The 21,447-nt window shown below is 40.8% G+C and overlaps 1 protein-coding gene across 1 annotated transcript; it reads right to left on the bottom strand.

Annotated features, from left to right (window-relative positions):
* Positions 1-3,632: 3,632 nt before the first annotated feature.
* LOC113053687 (uncharacterized) lies at positions 3,633-19,184 on the bottom strand. Its single transcript, XM_026218871.1, has 3 exons — positions 19,126-19,184; positions 9,285-9,397; positions 3,633-5,677 (listed from the first exon to the last, which is right to left on the bottom strand). The coding sequence occupies exon 3, from the start codon at positions 5,651-5,653 to the stop codon at positions 4,055-4,057; it is 1,599 nt and encodes a 532-aa protein (XP_026074656.1). The 5' UTR covers positions 5,654-5,677; positions 9,285-9,397; positions 19,126-19,184; the 3' UTR covers positions 3,633-4,054.
* Positions 19,185-21,447: the final 2,263 nt, after the last annotated feature.

Genomic DNA, 21,447 nt, shown 5'->3' with positions numbered 1-21,447 from the left:
TTATCATAGTTGAAATATAATTCCTATATAATTCCAATATAATTACCTATTGAAAACTGAATTCTTGATATCAAAAAATCCATTTCAGATATCATGAATTCCTTTTTGGATATGTGCATAATTTAATGACGAGTGCAACCCTTTATGAATTTTTATGGCAAATAAACAACAAGATACAGAGCCCAAAAAGAGAATAGGCACATTCGATTGCCCTCTCATGAAAATAAAATGCTCATGTAGGCTATTTTTAATCATTATTTTTCATTATTTTATTTGTATTTTGGCAGAGGCTACTTACTACAACACTACAAAAATACTTCTGTATGCTATCAGATTTTGTGGTGCAGATGATAGAGCATAAAGTAGTTGTATTTTGACGAGACTGACCCAGGTTCGATTCCACCTTCTGCTGAACTCTTTCTTCACCCTTTTCAAACTCTAAGGCAAAGAGGGTTAATATTGTAATGGCTGAGATAGTCATGAGAAAGAGGTTCAATAGACATTATCATTCATCTTGTCTATCAGTGCTTCAAGAACCAGACAACATGCTATATAAAAATAATGCATATTTGGACACGACTCATTCAGGTAGCCAACGATATAAAAAAAAAAAAAAAGTCCAGTAAAATGTTTGTATGATGCATTATGTTACATTTTTCCTTTTGGTTGTATTTTTTATTTGATGTATTAGAAGAAAGTGTAATAAAACCAAAAGTGAACACCTGAAAAAACACATTAAGTTATTTTTAAAATTATTATTTTTTGTACAACAACAACAACAACAAAAAATGAATCCAGGCATAATATAATTTTCACATTTCACCGACAAAACAAACAAATAAAGGAGGAGCCGTTTCTGCACATGGATGTTCTTCTGCCTTCTTTGGCCAATGCTGACGCTAAAACGAGGAGTGTCTGAAAACCTGTAAAAATGGCATTTCTATATATCTGTAAAAGTATTTTTACTAGTTAAAATGTTAAGATGTCAGTAATTTTATTTTCACTAGTTGCAATGGCAAATTCAGATGACAGCTGCCTTTGTTGATATCAATAATCAATTTGTTACTAGTAAAAATGTCAATTCTTGATATTAAGAATTTAGTTTTCACTGGTTAAAATGTTAATTCTTGATATCAGTTAATGTAATTCATCATGTTACAATTGTTATTTCTGATATCTGAAAATGCATTTCTTATATCAATATAATTTCTGATATCTGAAATGGCTTTCTTATTAGTTACAATCACATTCATGATATTAGAAATGAACATTGTCACTAGTGACAATTAAAGGGGGGGTGAAATGCTATTTCATGCATACTGAGTTTTGTACACTGTTAAAGAGTTGGATTCCCATGCTAAACATGGACAAAGTTTAAAAAATTAAGTTGTGCGTTTGAAGGAGTATTTTTTTTCCAAAAATACCTCTTCCAGTTTGTCACAAGTTTCGGAAAGTTTTTTTCGAGTATGGCTCTGTGTGACGTTAGATGGAGCGGAATTTCCTTATATGTGTCCTGAGGCACTTCTGCTGGAAGAGCGCGCTCCCGTATAGCAGAGCACTGAGAGCACAACAGACTTCACTGATCAGAGCGAGAGACCGAAATGTCACCAGTGGATGGAGTTTATTTTTACAGAGCATCAACGGAGTTGTGCAAATGTTTTTGTTTGTTCCCTGCATTTCGAAGATGCTTGTTTTACAAACAAGGCCCAGTTTGATGCCGGATTTGCACATCGTTTATTTCTTAAGGATAATGCAGTCCCAACGAAAAAGGGTCAGGATCGTGTGTTGGAACCGCAGGCGGTGAGTAAAACTGCTTCAAATATCTCTGTGTTGTTAACTTAGCTATCGGCGCGTAAGCACATCAAGTAAACAACATGCGATGTTGTCATCAAACTGCACTTTCCACATGTACAGCTTAAAAAAAAAAAGAAAAAAAAAGACGACAAAGTGGAACTTAGTCATTTTCCAAAACCGCTAAGCAAATATATACAGTTTCAATACATACCACATAGAGACGTCCTGCTGAAGTTGTTGCTGATGCTGCTCTTGTTATATTTCAGCCTCTGGATCTCATTCTGCATCGTAAATAAACAGCTGAATCTGACTGTTAGCCATGGTTTGTTTTGGATGATGGTTTTGTCCTCACGGTGTCACAGCTTCCAAACGCTCTCAACGCAAAAGCTTACTCGCGCTCGTGATTCTTTAGCTCCGCCCACACGTCACGCCTCCAGCCGGTCGTGTTTTTCCGGGAAAAATCGGTACAGACGATTTTCTCTTATGAATATAATAAAACTAAAGACTTTTTGGAGTTATGAATGATGCAGTAATACTCTATAGGTACTCAAGATTAACAGGAGATTGAGTGAAAACTAGCATTCCCCCCCCCCCCCCCCTTTAAATTGTTGATATCAAGAATAGTCTGTACTAGTAACCATGTGATTACTGTTATCACAAATAAAGTAAAAGAAATTACTAGTAAGAATTGTATTTCTGATGTGTGAAATTTGAATTTCAACTAGTAAGAAATCAATAATTGATATCATCAATTAAATTTGAATTAGGCAGCCTATGGTGACATTTAACCAGTGAAAATACAATTACAGATATCAAGAATTAACATTCTTACTAGTGGAAATGTAATTCCTGATATCAATAATTTGCATTTTAACTAGTGGAAATTGAATTATTGATATCAATAATTAATATTAATATTAATCTCAAGAATTCATATCCTGCGAATGAATAAAAGTCAATTTGCTTGCCATAGACATGGGAAATATCGTATCTTGTATTTTATTGGGAATAACGCAGCTTGAAGGTCATTTAGCTCTCTTCTGTCATCTTTATAACCTACAGATTTGTTTCTTTTCATTTTTTAAAGGGGGGTGGGGGTACAATAGTGTTTCATGTATTCAGAATTGTTCACAGTGTTAAAGAGATGGACTCTCATGCTAAACATGGCCAAAGTAAAAAAAAATAATTTAGAAGAATGACTGAGAATTTCTGTGCCGAAAATCATACTTCTGGGTTGGTACAAGTTTCGACTGTTTTTTTTTCCGATCGTGGCTCTAATGACGTAGACGAGAAGGGAACTCCTTATATGATCATTTCTCCCGGAAAGCGTGCCCGCGTACACATTTGACCAGAGGAGAGCGAGATCGCTGCATTGTTCGAGAATGTCTCCAAATAAGTGTGTTTCTGGAAGTGAGGGAAAGTTTACTGTGTTCAGCTTCCCCAAGAACCCAGCGTTACATGAACAGTGGATGCAGTGTTTTCCGGGGCAGGAACTGATCAAGTGTGTTTGTGTGTTCTGGTCATTTGAGTGACGAATGTTTTATAAACAAGGCCCAGGTCGACGCTGGATTTGCACATCGTTTGCTATTAAAACATGGAGCCATCCCTGTGATAAAAGACCCCATTCATGTAAGTACAATTGCATCAGATTTCTGTATTTTGTTGGAAATCCACACAAAAACAACACAAAACATCAGCATTATAGCTCTGCTCACGGCAAAGCTGTAATTTTCTTTTATAAATATAACACAACTAAAGACTTTTTGGAGTTATGAAGGATGCAGTACTACTCTATAGGTACTAAAGATTAACATGAGATTAGGTGAAACTGTGTATGCTATGTACCCTTTAATTGTATTTGTACAACTGTCATTTTGAAAACATTGATGCCAGCAGAATCACTTGAAACCTACACTACCAATTTAGTATGATTTTACACAGAACCCATGAAGCAATATACATGTAAGGCCCTAGAAATGTCATGGATGATGAAAAAGCTGAATCCAGATATATAATAAAGCAGAGTCCACATGACCACTAGGTTTGCTTAATAGTACAATATTTAGCACTGATAACCACTTAAACCCTTAGTAGTCTCAGACCCAGACTTCATGCCTTTGGGCCGCTGTGGACAACTGTGCCAGTGAGCATTTATATGGATCAACTAAATGCTGGATTTCCGAAAGTTTGTAAAGTATAAACTCTTTAAAATACGTCCAAGAGTTTTACACACTTCAAACAGCCTTTTACTCATATCATATCAATGTTTTTTAGTCTTCTCAGAGTTTTTTAAAGCAAAGGTTTTTCCTCTTCCCAATCTTTTAGGCACCCCAGAGATCTGTTTTGTTCCTCCTTCTGCTTCCTTACTGATTCTTTCCAGTGTTCTGGCTTTTTCCGGCTCCTTGATTTCCTTCAACTTGTCAATCATAAACTCAATGTCCTGAAGTGTGAACAGTGAATCCGCATTGAGTGCAATGATCTGCAGAGTTTCCACACAGTGAAAGGCTTCCATCACAAGCTTTATTTTCTCTTTCTCAAAATCTTGCAGTTCTTCTTCCATCTTCTTGACCAAAGACATACCATCCCTAATTTTGTCTTCATATTTCTTCTTTAACTCTTCATATGTCCTCTGCTCTAACTTTGTCTTTGTTTCATATATTTTGGCTTCTTTGACATGTTTGCTGTAGTGGCATTTATTTGTGCACACTGTACAGTAACCATTTTTCATAACGCTGCACCATGACAGATTTCTGACCCACCAGCATCCTGGATAATGACAGTTCTCCTGACAGACAGTGCAGCACATCGCTGTTTTGGCTACAGAAGGATTAATATCAACCTTCTCTTTGTAGGGCACTTCAATTTCATACTTTAGGGTTTCATTGTTTTGGATAAAATCCATGTTCTGCTCCAGGACTTCTTGAGTTTGTTTCAGCTCCTTTTGCTTTTTGTCTATCTCTTCAACACGAAATCTTAGATTGCAGATGTTCGTTTGCAACTTGTTTTGTTTCTGCAAAACATTTTCTGTCATGTTCAGGGATTTTGATTTTGCAGTCTCCATGAATTTGAAAAATTTGTCCATCCCCTGATAGCTGCGCTTCCAAGATTGTTCCAGAACCTGCTCTTGTTCTTCAGAATATTCTTCATCAGAGGTCTGAACTTGACAGTTGTCAAACAGGAAAAACACTGGCTGATTATTTTCCTTTACTGCACACTTGATTTCAGCCGCTTTAACAGCCGTCAGGGCATCTTTAGGATGAGCTCCAGTTGAGTGTGTGAAGAGCAAGACAATGTTTTCAGCAACATCTTTTCCAAATAAAGACTGAACAGCATTAAATATGTATATTTGTCTGTCAGAGAGTCGATTTTGGGTTGCTTTAACCACCAGACAAACAGCATCTATTGCATGACCCATTTCTTCAGATTTTATTAAGCTACACAAACTCATGGCAATCTCTCGATCCATCTCAATACTCCGAGTGTCTCCAAATCCTGGTGTGTCAATGATTGTTAAATCGACTGGACTATCTTGCAGATAAAACCCATAAAGAGTGATGCTGGAGGTCTGACTGTGAGCTTGTGTTTGGTCACTCTGATCATCTGTGATCTCAAACCAAATCCTGTCTTCACTCTGAACACCTAAGATGTAGTTGACCATCGTGTTGATCAGGGTTGTTTTCCCTGTTCCTGTTTCTCCCACCATTACAAACGTTTTATGGGGTTTGTCTTTGTTTCTTTCACCAAAGGTCAGTTTTCTATATTCATCAGGATATTCTGCCCTCAGTTTCAGACGGTATCGAGTAGGAGTACCACTTCCAATTACACTACTTTGGTTGATGATTTTATCAATATTGTACATGTTTGGTCCAAGAAAGGGCAATTGCTGAAATAAAAAAGCAGAAAACAATGTTTGTTTGTTTTTAACCTATAAAAACCTATAAGTGCAATCAATCAATCAACCAATCATTAAATATATTTGAAAAAAAGAACAGTACATCATCTCTGAGGCTCAAAAAACAATATAATGACATAGACAAAAAATAATAATTGGGAATGGGATGTGCACTCACCACCAGTTTAAGTTACTCTAAAAATGTAATTACAGTTTTTTTCAATCGTTAACAAGCGCTTAACCATACTTCAGATACTTTTTCTAAACTCTTAACACAGACTGACACCTACAAAACACAATTGGCCAAATGGATAATTTTCTTCTCAAAAACACATTTTGTTAAATATATACTAAATCTTCATTTCAAAATAGAACACATCTTTCTCTGCACACACCAACTTTACCAAAACACTGGAAATCTGACTCAAAATTAAATTATTCTGTCAAAGAATAACACTTGTTTTCACCTCACAAGGTACATGCAGTCAATCAAAGTACACCAGGTTTCAAAATACTGGCTATTGTTGACATTACAAAAACTGCATAGACTTTTCAGTCTCAGTTTTACAGGTATTTGCATGCAAAACATGCAATTCACTGTTTTACACTAAATTTCTTGGTTAGAAACTGTATGTCCAAATGTACAGTTATGTTCACATTCAAAAGCATTCCAGTAAAAAGCTATTTTTTCCCTTTACTGTTTACTGCAGGAGGTACAGTAGAAACACGGTATGATAGAACAGAAAAGGTTTGACAGTATTGCTTACAGTGGACAAAATATCCACGAAACACATAAGAGCATTCTGAACAAAAAAACAACAACAGCAAAAAGCCCAGATAAAAAGGGTGGGGGAGGGGGGGTAAAATAAAAACAATCTCTCACTGCTTCTCTCACTGCTCCTCTCACTGCATCTCTCACTGCTCCTGCTCCTCTCACTTCATCTCTCACTGCATCTCTCACTGCTCCTGCTCCTCTCACTGCATCTGTCACTGCTCCTGCTCCTCTCACTGCATCTCTCACTGCTCCTGCTCCTCTCACTGCTCTTGCTCCTCTCACTGCATCTCTCACTGCTCCTGCTCCTCTCACTGCATCTCTCACTGCTCCTGCTCCTCTCACTGCATCTGTCACTGCTCCTGCTCCTCTCACTGCATCTCTCACTGCTCCTGCTCCTCTCACTGCTCCTGCTCCTCTCACTGCATCTCTCACTGCTCCTGCTCCTCTCACTGCATCTCTCACTGCTCCTGCTCCTCTCACTGCTCCTGCTCCTCTCACTGCATCTCTCACTGCTCCTGCTCCTCTCACTGCATCTCTCACTGCTCCTGCTCCTCTCACTGCATCTCTCACTGCTCCTGCTCCTCTCACTGCTCCTGCTCCTCTCACTGCATCTCTCACTGCTCCTGCTCCTCTCACTGCTCCTGCTCCTCTCACTGCATCTCTCACTGCTCCTGCTCCTCTCACTGCTCCTGCTCCTCTCACTGCTCCTGCTCCTCTCACTGCATCTCTCACTGCTCCTGCTTCTCTCACTGCTCCTGCTCCTCTCACTGCTCCTCTTACTGCTCCTCTCACTGCTCCTGCTCATCTCACTGCTCCTGCTCCTCTCACTGCTCCTGCTCCTCTCACTGCATCTCTCACTGCTCCTCTCACTGCTCCTGCTCCTCTCACTGCTCCTCTCACTGCTCCTGCTCCTCTCACTGCTCTTGCACCTCTCACTGCTCCTGCTCCTCTCACTGCATATCTCACTGGGCCTGCTCTTCTCCCTGGGCCCCTTGCTCTTACTCTTCCTCGTCCATACAATACAGTGTTTGTCTTTTCTGTTTCCAAAAATATCACTCTTCAAAGTCCTCCCTTTATTGTATAAGTGTCAATGTAATAGAAAAAACTAACCCCTGCCATTGAGTCTAAGCCAGATTGGAATCAGTTGTGGTTGGCCCAATTTACACAAAATAAATCAGCTAAGATATATTGTTTTTGAACTGATATCATTGCAGAAGCAGAGGTTTTTATACTGTATCTAAGGTTTGGAACATTGTTTTTGCTATTGTGGGATGTTGTGTGTTAACATTTGTAAATACTACCAAAACGATCCATAATTTTGTTGGGAGGTATAGCTTGTCAGTTCAGAAAATGTAAGCATTGTGGAAATGTGTTCAATGAATCCATATTGTGTGAAAACGACATGAAATGTGTGAATGGTATGGCCACAATAGACAGATGCTGTGCTAATTGTGTTTAGAGTTTTGAAAATGTGACAACTGCTTGGACAAATGCTTGTTAGCGACTGAAAAAAACTGTAATTTCTAGCTACTAATTACACCTTCAACAGTGTAATTAGAATATGATACTTATTAGGCTCACAAAAAAAAAAGTAGTACATTACTTAATATTAATTACTTTCTAAAGTCAGTATCAACATCGATGGTGAGCGTAATTTCACCAAGTACAACAACATCCTTGTTGATCCTGGAACAACATTCCAATCAACCAATCAGAATTGAGATATAACTTTTCAGAAAATATCTGTTTTAGGCTTTAAACCAGGGTTAAATGCTTAAACATCCTTGTTTATCAGCTATCATTTCCCTCTGATTTTATGAATAAATTATGGCTAGGGTTAGGTTTTGGGGTAGGGATTGGGTTAAGTCTATATTTTTGGACAATAATGTTGATCCAGGATCATCAGAACATGTTGATCCAGGACCATGTCTTGGCAAAATCATGGCAACCCAACATCGACCAATTGAACAATACAAGGATGGACATGAAACTGCTCTTAATTCTTTCAAATAAATAATTTAATATTCCATTATCCAAATTATTCTTAAACTAACCAAAGTATTTCTACAGGGAGAAGGTTGCATAAAAAAGAATTTTTCCATAGTATACACTATTTAATGCAACTACATCCGAAGTAACTGTAATTAAAAAAACAAAAAGACTATGAGGGAAGTACATAAATAACAGTAAATAAATAATGAATTAATAAATAATTACTTTCTTAATGTATTACACCCAACACAGGGAATTTCAAAATGCTGCAAACATGCAGTATATAATATCATATGCTGGTGAAAATTTCAGATGTGATGGATTTTAAATGATACAGCTTAACTAAATGAAAATCTGAATGAAAGGGCTCTGTGAGATAATTTAAACATGCACATTTCTTAAATGTTCAATAATTTCAGCAGTTAACAAAGTTATAGTAAATTTATATAAAATTCACTTTAATAGCCCTGTATTAACAGTACAATAATAATAATAAATAAAAAAACATCAGACCAATCATGACCAATGTTTCTGGAATAATACAGATTTTAGAGAGATATCCTTATTGTTTGTTATACAGATCTGGTAAACAATCCACATTAAATATTTTGTTCACATCAGATATCAGAAATACATAACTTAAACAGTAAACATTTCTGTAAGCTAAATTAATTTGGTGCTTAGGAACATTAAATCAACCATTTTCTTGCTCCCAATTTTTATTGATATGCTATTATTATAACTGTAGTATACAGTAAGACACAACTCGTGACAAATCATCACAATATCACATAGAATCAAGAATACAAGTTTAATATGTTGCAATATTACCTGTTTGCACCAGTGTTTCCTTCTGTAACTCACTGCAGGAACTTACAGACAGGAAGATCTGCAGCTCTGTTTATACTTGCTGCAACACCTTTTTATTTAGAAGATCATGTGATCTGCAAAAAGGATCAAATAATATTTCTAATTGTGAAAAATAAAATCATACTGAATATCTCATATTTTCATTAACTAAATTCCAAACTGCACTCTACAAATGCAACCTATTTCTAACAATATAGTACATTGAAACTTTGATGGCATTCTCTTTTATATTTGTATGGTTTTTATTTATTTATTTATTTTTGTTTTTACATCTGTGTCCTTTCATAATTACTAATAGTTGTAAATGTATTTGTATAATGGAAAATTATCATATTCATAAGGCAAGATATAGTAGATTTAAACCTAGTCCAACATGTTCGCAATTGATTAACAGCTTTTATAATTTTCACAAATCTCCTACATATAAGCTTTTTAAACATTTCATATTATTCAAATAGTTAAATTCAGTTGGTTGGTTAATTATTATTTATCTGTCTATGTTTTGTATTTATTATATATTTGTTTTGTATATATTATAGAATTGCTTTGTTGTCTTTTGTTGTTAACTGAAAAAATAAAAATAAATATCAAAAGGTACAGCTCGAATCTCATTGAATGGGAAATACCAATTTTTTTTGCAATACTCATGTTTCAATAACAGAATGACTGCAAGTGTGATATTTCTAAATATACCCATTCTGCTTGTGTACAGTTTGCAGAAAAAAATGGCAATTTTTGAGAAAGTTGCTAATTATTTTTGTATAATTGTGTCCAACACACCATGCAAATGGCGTGACACAAACATGCTGATAAAGTGAACAGCTCTCGGAAAAAAGGTACAAAAACTGCCACTGGTGCTGTATCTTTTCGAAAAGTACACTTGTATACCTGATTTACCCATACAATTGTACATGTTAGTGCCTAAAGAGTACATTTTAGTTCCCATATGGTACATAATAATACCTTTGTACCTTTATCCTATGTGTACAAAGTGAATAGTTTCAGTTCTGCTCATTGTTACTTGAGTTCTATAAAACAGCATAATGTACAAACTACATTAGTACAAAATCTGGAGCAGAAGTGAAATGCATAAATGTAGAGAAAGAAAGAACGTTTTGTGATGGTTTGGGTTAGCAGCTCCTACCACCACAGAGGAAGAGAGAGGTCAACAAAGTGCTTCTCATTCACTGGCCGTAAATGGTGAGAACGAACATGCACTTGTAGGAGAGGGAAATGCCTTTTCTATTGGCCGTCCTGAAGACCCACATCACAGAATTGAAGAAGATTGACTTGGGTCCTTTTTAATTGATTGTAGACCAGGGTGCCGTTACATTAAACAAGTTTACCAAATAAGCCAGGCTTATTTCAGTTAGCCTGACTTAATGTCACTTCATTTGGTTTCATGAAGCAAAATTACCATAGCTCAAGCTTAGTCACTCTGCCTAGTTAAGCTGGGAAACTAACCTGGTTCGGAGCAGTCTAACTGTCAGGCTCAGCTTAGTTCCTCTAACAATGACCAATAGGAATGCATTGATATTACCGCTGACTCTCTCACATAATTTATCAGTCCAAAAATAAAAATATACAGAAAATGCAACTTCAAATGAATAAAAAATAGGTAATGTTATGAAGGACTAATAATGGACATTGAATGTCATTGGGGGGCTTTTTAATTGACAGCTCTAACTACGAATCAGTACAGCTTTAGTGGCATCTGCAAGAATACACCTAATGGATTACCCATAGGGAATCAAGCCATATAGACACCTAGCCCAGTACAGGGGCTGACCAGAACTCCGGGCATGCTAACACCAGTGGTGGGCCTGGCGGCAGACTGCTCCATCAAGTCTGAGCACCGAGGGTGTGGGAGGATGCTCAACCAGGGTACACCAACAGGGGAACTCTACTGGGAGAAGAAAGGCGCTCGCATCCCCGTATAAGGGGGAATGGCGCAGCAAGCGTGACACCCAGCCAGTGCTTCCCGCCAATTACCTGTTACCAACACACGGGAAGAAACTGTCTTTACACGAAGGTTGTAAAACCTCACCAAGGTATTAGGTGTCGCCCAGCCCGCAGCTCAACAGATGTTTGCCAGAGAGGTGCCATGCGCCAGAGCATAGAAGGAGGCCACACTCCATGTGGAGTGGGCCCTCACCCACAGGGGGCACGGCTCACCTTGGGAATGGTACACCAAGGCGATGACATCCACTATCCAGTGGGCCAACCTCTTCTTGGAGACAGCCTTCCCCTTCTGCTGACCTCCAAAGCAGACCATTAGCTGCTCAGAGCTTCTGAAGGGTGTGGTCCACGTATATGCAAAGCGTTCTTAAGGGGCACAACAATACTGGATCTGCCTGCTCCAGGGGCAGCACTTGCAGGTTCACCACCTTGTCTCAGAAGGGAGTGGTGGGAACCTTGGACACATATCCCGGCCAGGGTCTTAGGACAACGTCAGAGTAGGCCGGCCCGAACACAAGGCACTCTTCACTTACCGAAAATGCTTGTAGGTCCCCGACCCTCTTGATGGAAGTGAGCGCGACCAGTAGCGATGTCTTGAGAGACAGGAACTTAAACTCGACTGAATCCAGTGGCTCATAGGGACCTCAATGAAGTCCTGCCTGCCAATAGAGAGGTCCCAGAAGGGAATCAGGGAATCAGGGACCGGTCGTCCACTGCATCGTGATGGGCTGCAATGGCAGCCATATAAACTTTCAGGGTGGAGGGTGCCAGCCTACGCTCAAACCTTTCTTGCAGGAAAGCAAGCACGACTCTGACCAGGCATCTCCGGGGATCTTCTCTGTGAGAAGAACACCAATTCGTGAACAGACTCCTCTTTAGAGCATAGGGCTGCCTCGTAGAGGGGGCTCTAGCCTGAGTGATAGTGTCTACCACCGCTGGTGACAGATCACTTAGGTGTGCCAAATGGTGCCAAGCCCCTGAGAGAGGAGGTCCCTCCTCAGGTGGATTCGCCAGGGAGGTGCTGTCACGAGGAGCATGAGTTCCAAATCCAGGTCCGGACAGGCCAGTAAGGTGCAACCAACAGGATTTGTTCCTTGTCCTCCCTGACTTTGCACAGCGTCTGTGCGAGCAGACTCACTGGGGGAAATGCATACTTGCGTAGAGCCCGAGGCCTGCTGTGTGCCAGTGCTTCCGTGACCATGGGGTCCTTGGACAGGGAATAGTACAGCTAGCAGTGGGTGGACTCGTGGGAAGCAAACAGGTCTACCTGGGCTTCCCTGGATCGACTCCAGATCAGCTGTACTGTCTGGGGATGGAGTCACCATTCCCCGGGAAAGGTGAGCTGTCGTGAGAGAGCGTCGGCTGCATGATTGAGTTCCCCCGGGATGTTGATAGTCCAGTGACTTGAGCCGCGTCTGACTCCAGAGGAGGAGATGGCGGGCGAGTTGAGACATGCGACGTGATCGTTACCGCCCTGTTGGTTGATGTACGAAACAGCCGCAGTGCTGTCCATGCAGACCAACACGTGCCTGTCTAGCAACAGCGGCCGAAACCATCGTAAGGCTATATGCACTGCCAGCAACTGCAGACAGATGATGTGCCAAAGCAGTCGAGGTCCTGTCCAGGACTCTGAAGCTGCCTGCCCATTGCATCTGTTGTGACAACAACATGCCGGGACACTTGTTCTAAGGGCACGCCAGCCCGTAGAAAAGCAAGGTCCGACCAGGTGCTGAATTGGTGGCGACACATCGATGTGATGGTGACACAATGTGTACGGCAGCGCCATGCCCATCTCGGGATTCGTGAGGATCGAGACATGAAAGTACGCGTCTTTCAGGTCGATCACTGCAAACCAGTCCTTGGGCTGAACACATTTGATTATGTGTTTCTGCGTCAACATCTTGAATGAGAGCTTGCGCAGGGCCCAATTCAAGACTCGCAGATCCAGGATAGGTCGAAGGCCACCGCTTTTCTTGGGTACGATGAAGTAAGGGCTGTAAAACCCTGTATTATTTTTGTATAATTGTGTCCCACACACCATGCAAATGGCGTCACACAAACATGCTGATAAAGTGAACAGCTCTCTAAAAAAAAAGGTACAAAAACTGCCACTGGTGCTGTATCTTTTCGAAAAGTACACTTTTGTACCTGATTTACCCATAAAATTATACATTTTAGTGCCTAAAGAGTACATTTTAGTTCCCATATGGTACATAATAATACCTTTGTATCTTTATCCTATATGTACAAAGTGAATAGTTTCAGTTCTGCTCATTGTTACTTGAGTTCTATAAAACAGCATAATGTACAAACTACATTAGTACAAAATCTGGAGCAGAAGTGAAATGCATAAATGTAGAGAAAGAAACAACGTTTTGTGATGGTTTGGGTTAGCAGCTCCTTCCACCACAGAGGAAGAGAGAGGTCAACAAAGTGTTTCTCATTCATTGGCCGTAAATGGTGAGAAAGAACATACACTTGTAGGAGAGGGAAATGCCTTTTCTATTGGCCGTCCTGAAGACCCACATCACAGAATTGAAGAAGATTGACTTGGGTCCTTTTTAATTGATTGTAGACCAGGGTGCCGTTTCATTAAACAAGTTTACCAAATAAGCCAGGCTTATTTCAGTTAGCCTGACTTAATGTCACATAATTTGGTTTCATGAAGCAAAATTACCATAGCTCAAGCTTAGTCACTCTGCCTCCTAAGCTGGAAACTAACCTGGTTCGGAGCAGTCTAACTGTCAGGCTTAGCTTAGTTCCTCTAACACTGACCAATAGGAACGCATTAATATTACCGCTGACTCTCTAACATAATTTATCAGTTCAAAAATAAAAATATACAGAAAATGCAACTTCAAATGAATAAAAAATAGGTAATGTTATGTAGGACCAATAATGGACAGTTAATGTCATTGGGGGGCTTTTTAATTGACAGCTCTAACTACGAATCAGTACAGCTTTAGTGGCATCTGCAAGAATACACATAAGGGATTACCCATAGGGAATCAAGCCATATGGACACCTTACCCATAAAATTGTACATGTTGTACATAAGGGCTGTAAAACCCTGTCCTCATCCCGGTTGGAGAGACCAACTCGATTGCATCCTTCGCCAGCAGGACAGCAATCTCCTCGCACAAGACAGAGGCGTTGCGTCTCTGAACAGCGACCTCTTGACTGATGGTGAAAGGGGGCATTGTTGGTGAGAATGAGGAGGCAGTGCGTCACTCATCGTCAACCCGTGAGCCTTGCAATTCGGAGGATAGGGAAATTTGCTCTTTTATTGAAAAAGTGGGTGTCACCAGCCATTGGACCAGCGGCAGAAGAAACAGAAACAGAAGAAACAAAAACTGAGGATTCTTCATCTGGACCTTCTCCAGGGGAAGGAGTGGTGCTGTCTCCACCAGCTCCTGAAGAGCAGTCTTCCACATCTTCGAGTTGCCCATGTCAGGGCCACTTAGTCGTCTTCTTAGAGAACTTCTTCAGCCGGAAGTGACACGGGGGGCGTCGCTCTCCTGCACGGGGTTGATGTGCCGGCCTCGAAGAACTCTCAGCATGGGGCGGAGCTGGTGTGGAGAATGCAGGGGGTGCCAACGGCGACGAGCAGGCTGAGGTGCTGCCCGCGACGGAATGGTGGCAACCGGAGGATCACGTCGGGCTGGATGGCTTCAGTCTGCTGTTGTTCTGTCAGGAACTGCTGGGCACAGCCCCTGACAGCATCGCTGCACAGGACAGCCTGGGAGATGGGAGCGTCGAGAAAGGGCACTGTCAATTTGTTAAAGCCTTTGCTTGGTGAGTTTGCAGGATAGCCATGGCATGCAGGGCAGAGGCAGCTTGGCCCGCAGCACTGCAAGCCTTGGCAGTGAGAGCGGCCGACAGCTTACAGGCCTTGGGTGAGAGCCGCGGACTATTCTTCCCAGTGGCACCATTTTGCGGACAAGAGTACAAAAACCACAATTGCACTCTCCTGCTGGGGAATGTCGACGCACCCCTAGCTGCCCCGCCATCGAGGGTAGTGAGGATGGAGGAACGAAATAAGCTGTTTCCAGTCGTAAAAAGGGGCCATCCATGACTACATCACTTCCCCATGCACATCCGGGAAGAAAGGAACCAGAGCAGAACGCGATTGTGAGCCACGCTCTACACCGAGAACCAATTGAACAGCCATGAGCACTCACCTACATCCTGATGCCCGGGCAAGCACAGCTGTCAACTCTGGGTCCAATTCAGCATTGGCGACAACACCCGAGGGGGCAGCCCCACCGAATCTTCATTCACAGAGGTCAATAGCTCATCCCTGATGCTGCAATGCACATCTGATCCCTGGCGGGTAACTGAATGACCCATGGGACTGCCATAACACAGCCCAGCAAAATCATCCAGCAGCCGCACAGGAAGGGGTAAGAGGTCAGTGGGGCGTGGTCCGGTAGAGAAGCTCTCACTGTCACTTCAGATCTCCCAGAGCACTAGCCGGCAGTCACCGCCTTTCAATTATATCTGTAAGCTTTTCCTCAAGATTTCGCTGATTCTGATCAACCATCTGGACTAAATGATCAATATACTACACCTTTGCTTATATGGATTGACGTTTGGTTATGGTTTGGGACACTGTATGTTGAACTTTCGTGGATTTCCAATTAAACTGTCGGAATGTGGTGAGATCCTCATTACTTACCTGACTATGTGGGATTTGTGAGAAATGGACTTTATTTATGATTGAACTCAACATGTGGTTGGGCTTAAATGCTCTAACAAGATGTTTCTTTTCTTTGAATGTTTTGTTGATATTGGTGCTGTTATGGGTGATTGCTCTGTAATCCTTTAAATATATTCTTCTCTACTCTTGGATGAATGGATCCCCTTCCTTTTGTAAATGTGACAAAATAAGAGTGTTACATAAAATGGCCCCACGTTGGATGAAAAGAAAATATGGAATAAAAGAAATTCATAAAGTCATTTCTATTTAACGTTGGTGGAATATTTGAATCAGGTGGCGTCTGGTAATTTGTTAACTTAGCCACTGTGCTAAATAAAAACCTTGGATTGTTTTGTTTATTTTCAATGAGTTTGTGTATATGCTCTGCCCTAGCAGTTTTTAGAGCCTGTCTATAACTGGACTGTTTTTCCATGCAATTCTAAAAACTTCTAAGTTAGTTTTTCTCCATTTGCGTTCAAGACTACGAGTTACTTTCTTGAGAGAGTGAGTATTACTGTTATACCATGGTACAGTACGTTTTTCTCTAACCTTTTTCAATTTTGATGGGGGCAACAGCTTCTAATGTATTAGAGAAAATAGTTCCCATGTTGTCAGTCATTTCGTCTAATTTATGTGTATTTTTGGGTAAAAATAGCAGTTGAGATAGATCAGGCAGGTTATTTGCGAATCTTTCTTTGGTGGCTGGAACAATAGTTCTGCCCAGACGGTAGCGCTAAGACATATAGTTAATATCAGTTATACGCAGCATGCGCGATACAAGGAAATGGTCTGTAATATCATCACATTGAGGTACAATATCTATAGCAGTAAGATCGATTCCATGCAATATAATTAAATCTAGTGTATGATTAAAACGATGAGTGACATTTTGCTTGACTCCAAAGGAGTTTATTAGGTCAGTAAACGCAAGTCCTAATGTATCATTTGCATTATCAACGTGAATATTATGGTTAGCACCAGAGGTGGGTAGTAACGAGTTACATTTACTTCGTTACATTTACTTGAGTAATTTTTCGGGGTAACGAATACTTTTCGGAGTATATTTAAAGATGGGTACTTTATACTCTTACTTGAGTAAATTTCAACTTTTACTTCGTTATTGTGGGCGACGCTCCTCTCGTTACTTTATCTTAATGCAATAAATGTTATAAATGCTTCAGTTTATTCCAAACGCGCCGTCTACTTTTCTCTGGGCAATGAGCGATGCCCATTCGCCAATGATTCATTCTTTTGAGTCAATTCTGTTCAAAGGCTTGATCAAACCAATAGGCAAATGAGTGAATTGGTTAATGAATCAGTTTGAATGAGTCGTTCAGTTCCCTGCCGCACGCGCTGAGCGACTGAAGCAGTTCACTCAGAGTTGTAACGTTTAATATCAGCAGCGTTGAAAACGTGGCTATGGAACTGCACTGAATTGAAAGCAAATCTGCAATTAGCTTGCGATGGAGATCCTTATTAGATGAACGTGTGTGCTGTCTACTTTTTAACAGGTAATAACTTGGGCTACATTCGATTACAGTACACGATACCACTGTGACATTAGTTTGTTGTACATGTGTGGCTTATAACAGAAGGGAGTCAAGTTGAATGCAGCTTCCAAAAGACAAAAAATAGCCGATTAAGATTTTATTAATTATAATACAATCACCCACCATTGTTCAGCAAGGCATATCATCAGCTGCTAAATTCAGATCTGTGATCGCTTGCTGGCGCTGAGCCAGAGACAGACGCGTTTTTACAGTGCTGCGCATTATAACCAATCACACACGGTTCTGTTGAGCCTTTGAATGCAATGGCCAATCAGAGGTGTGATGGCCAATCAGAGGTGTGATGGCCAATCAGAGGTAATCAGAGGTAAAATGCCGGTGCTTCCTTCACTCGCTCACTGACTGAATACCTCTTTCTGGCGAATTCTCTCGTCAGAAACAACACGAATCTATAATTAAAATTTTGATTTCACAGTGTTAACAGTTTAAGTGATTTTAATGGGAGTTTCTGAGAGTGATTGAAATCTAGAATGTCAGTGAAAATGTTCTTTAATAATGTAAATGTTATTTGCTCTCTTTCTGAACAATGAAAGATTAGTAGCAATATTTATATCATATTAACTTTCAATGTTAAATTCACATTTAATATAAAGTCAGTCGTATTAAAATATGTTATTGCATGACACCTATATCTGTTACTTAAGTAAACAGACAGGGTTTCATAATAAATTACATAAATTGGAGTAAAGGCTGATGAAATATATACATTTATACACACACACATACATTACATACATTTTATCTATATATCTAAATTAAAATAGGCTCCGTATATATGACCCAAAGTAACTAGTAACTAACTACTTATCCGATACTCTTTTACTCTTACTCAAGTAACTATTCAAGACTAGTACTTTTACTTTTACGTGAGTAAATATTTCTAGAATTACTTTTACTTTTACTCGAGTAAAGTTTTTGGGTACTCTACCCACCTCTGGTTAGCACTTTATCAACTGTAACTAGAAGATCTGAGAGGAAATCTGCAAAGTCTTTTAGGAATTCTGTATACGGCCCTGGTGGTACATTAGATTTCTTTTGTATGTCTGACAGTGTAACAGAAGTAGCAGAAGTATTTCAAAAGAGTTAAACCTGTATCCTGTTTTCTGGGTAACATTGAGAATATCACTATATATTGTTGCAACACCTCCGCCACGACCAGTCTGACGGGGCTCATGCTTATAACAGTAGTTTGGTGGAGTAGACTCATTTAGACCAAAATTATCATTTGGTTTTAGCCAGGTTTCAGTCAAGCAGAGTACATCAAAACTATTATCTGTGATAATTTCATTTACAATAACTGCTTTTGGTGTGCGTGATCTAATATTTATGAGCCCAAACTTAAAAAATAGTTTTTGTTCATTTACTTAAAATTTTTCTGGTTTAATTACGATAAGATTTTTTTATCTATATTTTACATTATACATTTTTTTACATTTTACATTATACCTACATTATATTTTGACCTCACTATTCGGGGAACAGACACAGTCTTAATCGTTTTTACAGCGCAAGTACTTTTATCATTTAAGCGGGTGGAACAAAACTCATCATAATAGTTATCTGAGAATTGTCTTACTAGTCACATGGAGCGAAGTGTCCTGGAGATGTTGTCAGAGAGCAGCTCCGCTCCGATTCTGCTGGGGTGTAATCCATCAGCGCGACACAGCCTAGGACGCTCCCAGAAAAGATTCCAGTTATTAACAAATAGCAGTTTCTGTTCTTTACATCATGACAACAACCATTCATTTAAAGCAAAAAGTCTACTGAACCTTTCGTGTCCTCATCGATACGTGGGCAGTGGTCCTGACACGACGATCGTCGCTGCGGGCGTCGTGCTGCGAACCGTCTCGATCAGGCTCCTGTCCCTCTTCAGCATCTCCGTCTGCCGCAGCGTGGTGCCGTTAATCCCAGCGTGAAGCACGACCGCTCCGGGGCTCTCGTCGGCCTTCAGAATCGCGGGTATCTGCGCAGAAACATCAAGAACATGAGCACCAGGTAAACAATGAGTGTGCACTTTACCTTCGGCTAACTGAGCACTTACGTGTCAGACGATGGAGTCTCCGATGATCACAGCGTCGCGACCTGTCTTGCGGAGGGGAGCGAAGTGATTCCGGATGGAGATCTCGAAGGCTGGAGGGGGAGAAGTCGTCGCCCGGGACCCGGCTCGCGTCCTCCGCTGTGGATGCACCCAGGGTCCGTGGTGTCCCGGCGTCACAGTGAAGCACATCTGGGAAGATCGCATCCTGGGTGCACCGGGCCTGTGCAGAGAAACGGAGTAGACGTGGTGGGACTGTTAACGGCACGCTGTATACTTACCCCGGACTTGTGAGCGTCAGCCCGGGATGATTCCAGCGCGGCTCTCCGCTCTCTCAGCTGGGCCTGCCTTACCTCCAGGTCGCGAATCTGCTTCCCCACGGCCTCGAGCTCGAGCTGCACAGAGTGGAGACATTCATCCGCCATTAAAGCAAGTAACAGTGAGTACAGCAGTGGTAATGTGTGTGAATAGAGTATTAGCAATGTAAGTGCAGTTAGCAGCAACCATGCTTGCTGATGCTAACGGGCTAAAAGCTAATAGCGGACCCGGGAGATCAAAATAAAACTAGTGATAGCGAGGCGCTCTGATTGTTTTTGTTGTAGAATACAATAGAGGATATATTCACATGTTATATAAACGGAAACGATGATGTATAAAATTTATTTTTAAGTTAAAAATAGTCAATGAAAAGAATATACTGATGGAGCTCAAACGCAGTACAGCCGCCAACAACAAACAGGAAGTGACGTCATTATCAACGGCTATTAGATACATCATTCGAATGCTTTTTTAATCTAGATTTAAACAGAGATAGTGTGTCTGAACCCCAAAAATTATCAGGAAGGCTATTCCAGAGTTTGGAATAGGTTTACATAAACCTGTAGCTTGTTTATTGAAGAAGCAGGACAAACACCTAGAATTGCATTAAAATAGTCCAGTCTAGAGGTCATGAATGCATGAATTAGCTTTTCTGTCAATGACTACTCAATGACTTACACAGTGTGTGTGTGTGTGTGTTTCTGTATATGTCTGCATTTCGTGTGCACATGGTGTTTTGTTTTGGTTTTGATCGTTCGTCTTGCACCTATCTTTGGCGTTCCTCCCTTCCCCTCATCATCACAGTTTCCGCTTCTAATTGTTTGACTCCACTCACCTGAATTCAATGTCTGTTCATCTCTTGCTCTATTTATTCCCGTCTGTCACGCCTATCGGTGCCAGATCGTTGTTCGTCAATAATCCCCGTGTAGCCACTTTGTCTGATCCTGTCAAGCCTTGTTCTGTCATGCCACTGTTTGCTGCTATTGGTTTTGTTTTGTTTTTCTATTTTTCCCCTCCCTTATTTCCTAGACCGGGCACCGGCATTTTTCAGAAGAGTTTTTGTTTGCACTGTTGCTGACTCTCTCGTGGCTTCCTCCCCTCTCCGCTCTCATCGCGGTCGCGCCATTGGGCGCCCCCTGCCGGATGTTTTTGCAAGGACATTGAAGTCTCTTATTTTTCTGTTGGACATTTTTCCTAATTTCCCGGCCTGTTTCTGTTCATTGGAGGAAGTTTTTCTTTTGAATTTTTTGAATAAATTGGTCCCGCACTGTAACCTGCATCTGTGTCCAGTTGTGTTCTTGACAGAACGATCTGGCCAAGATGGACACAGCAGGTACAGACTCTGTCAGAACCGCAGTCACCCAGCAGGGTGTTCTTTTGGGTCAACACGAAGCCAGACTCACGAATACCACAAGGGAGGTGGAGTTTTTAGCCAACCAAGTGGCTGAGCTGACCAGCCGGATCCAAGAGCTGCAATGAGAGGCTGCTCAGGGTGGTGCAGTTCACCATCTTTCTCGCCATGAGCCTGAGCCCCGATGCAATAAC

Source organism: Carassius auratus, chromosome 34 (assembly GCF_003368295.1).
Source record: "Carassius auratus strain Wakin chromosome 34, ASM336829v1, whole genome shotgun sequence".
Classification (NCBI taxonomy): domain Eukaryota; kingdom Metazoa; phylum Chordata; class Actinopteri; order Cypriniformes; family Cyprinidae; genus Carassius; species Carassius auratus.
This window is presented reverse-complemented; position numbering and strand designations above follow the sequence as displayed.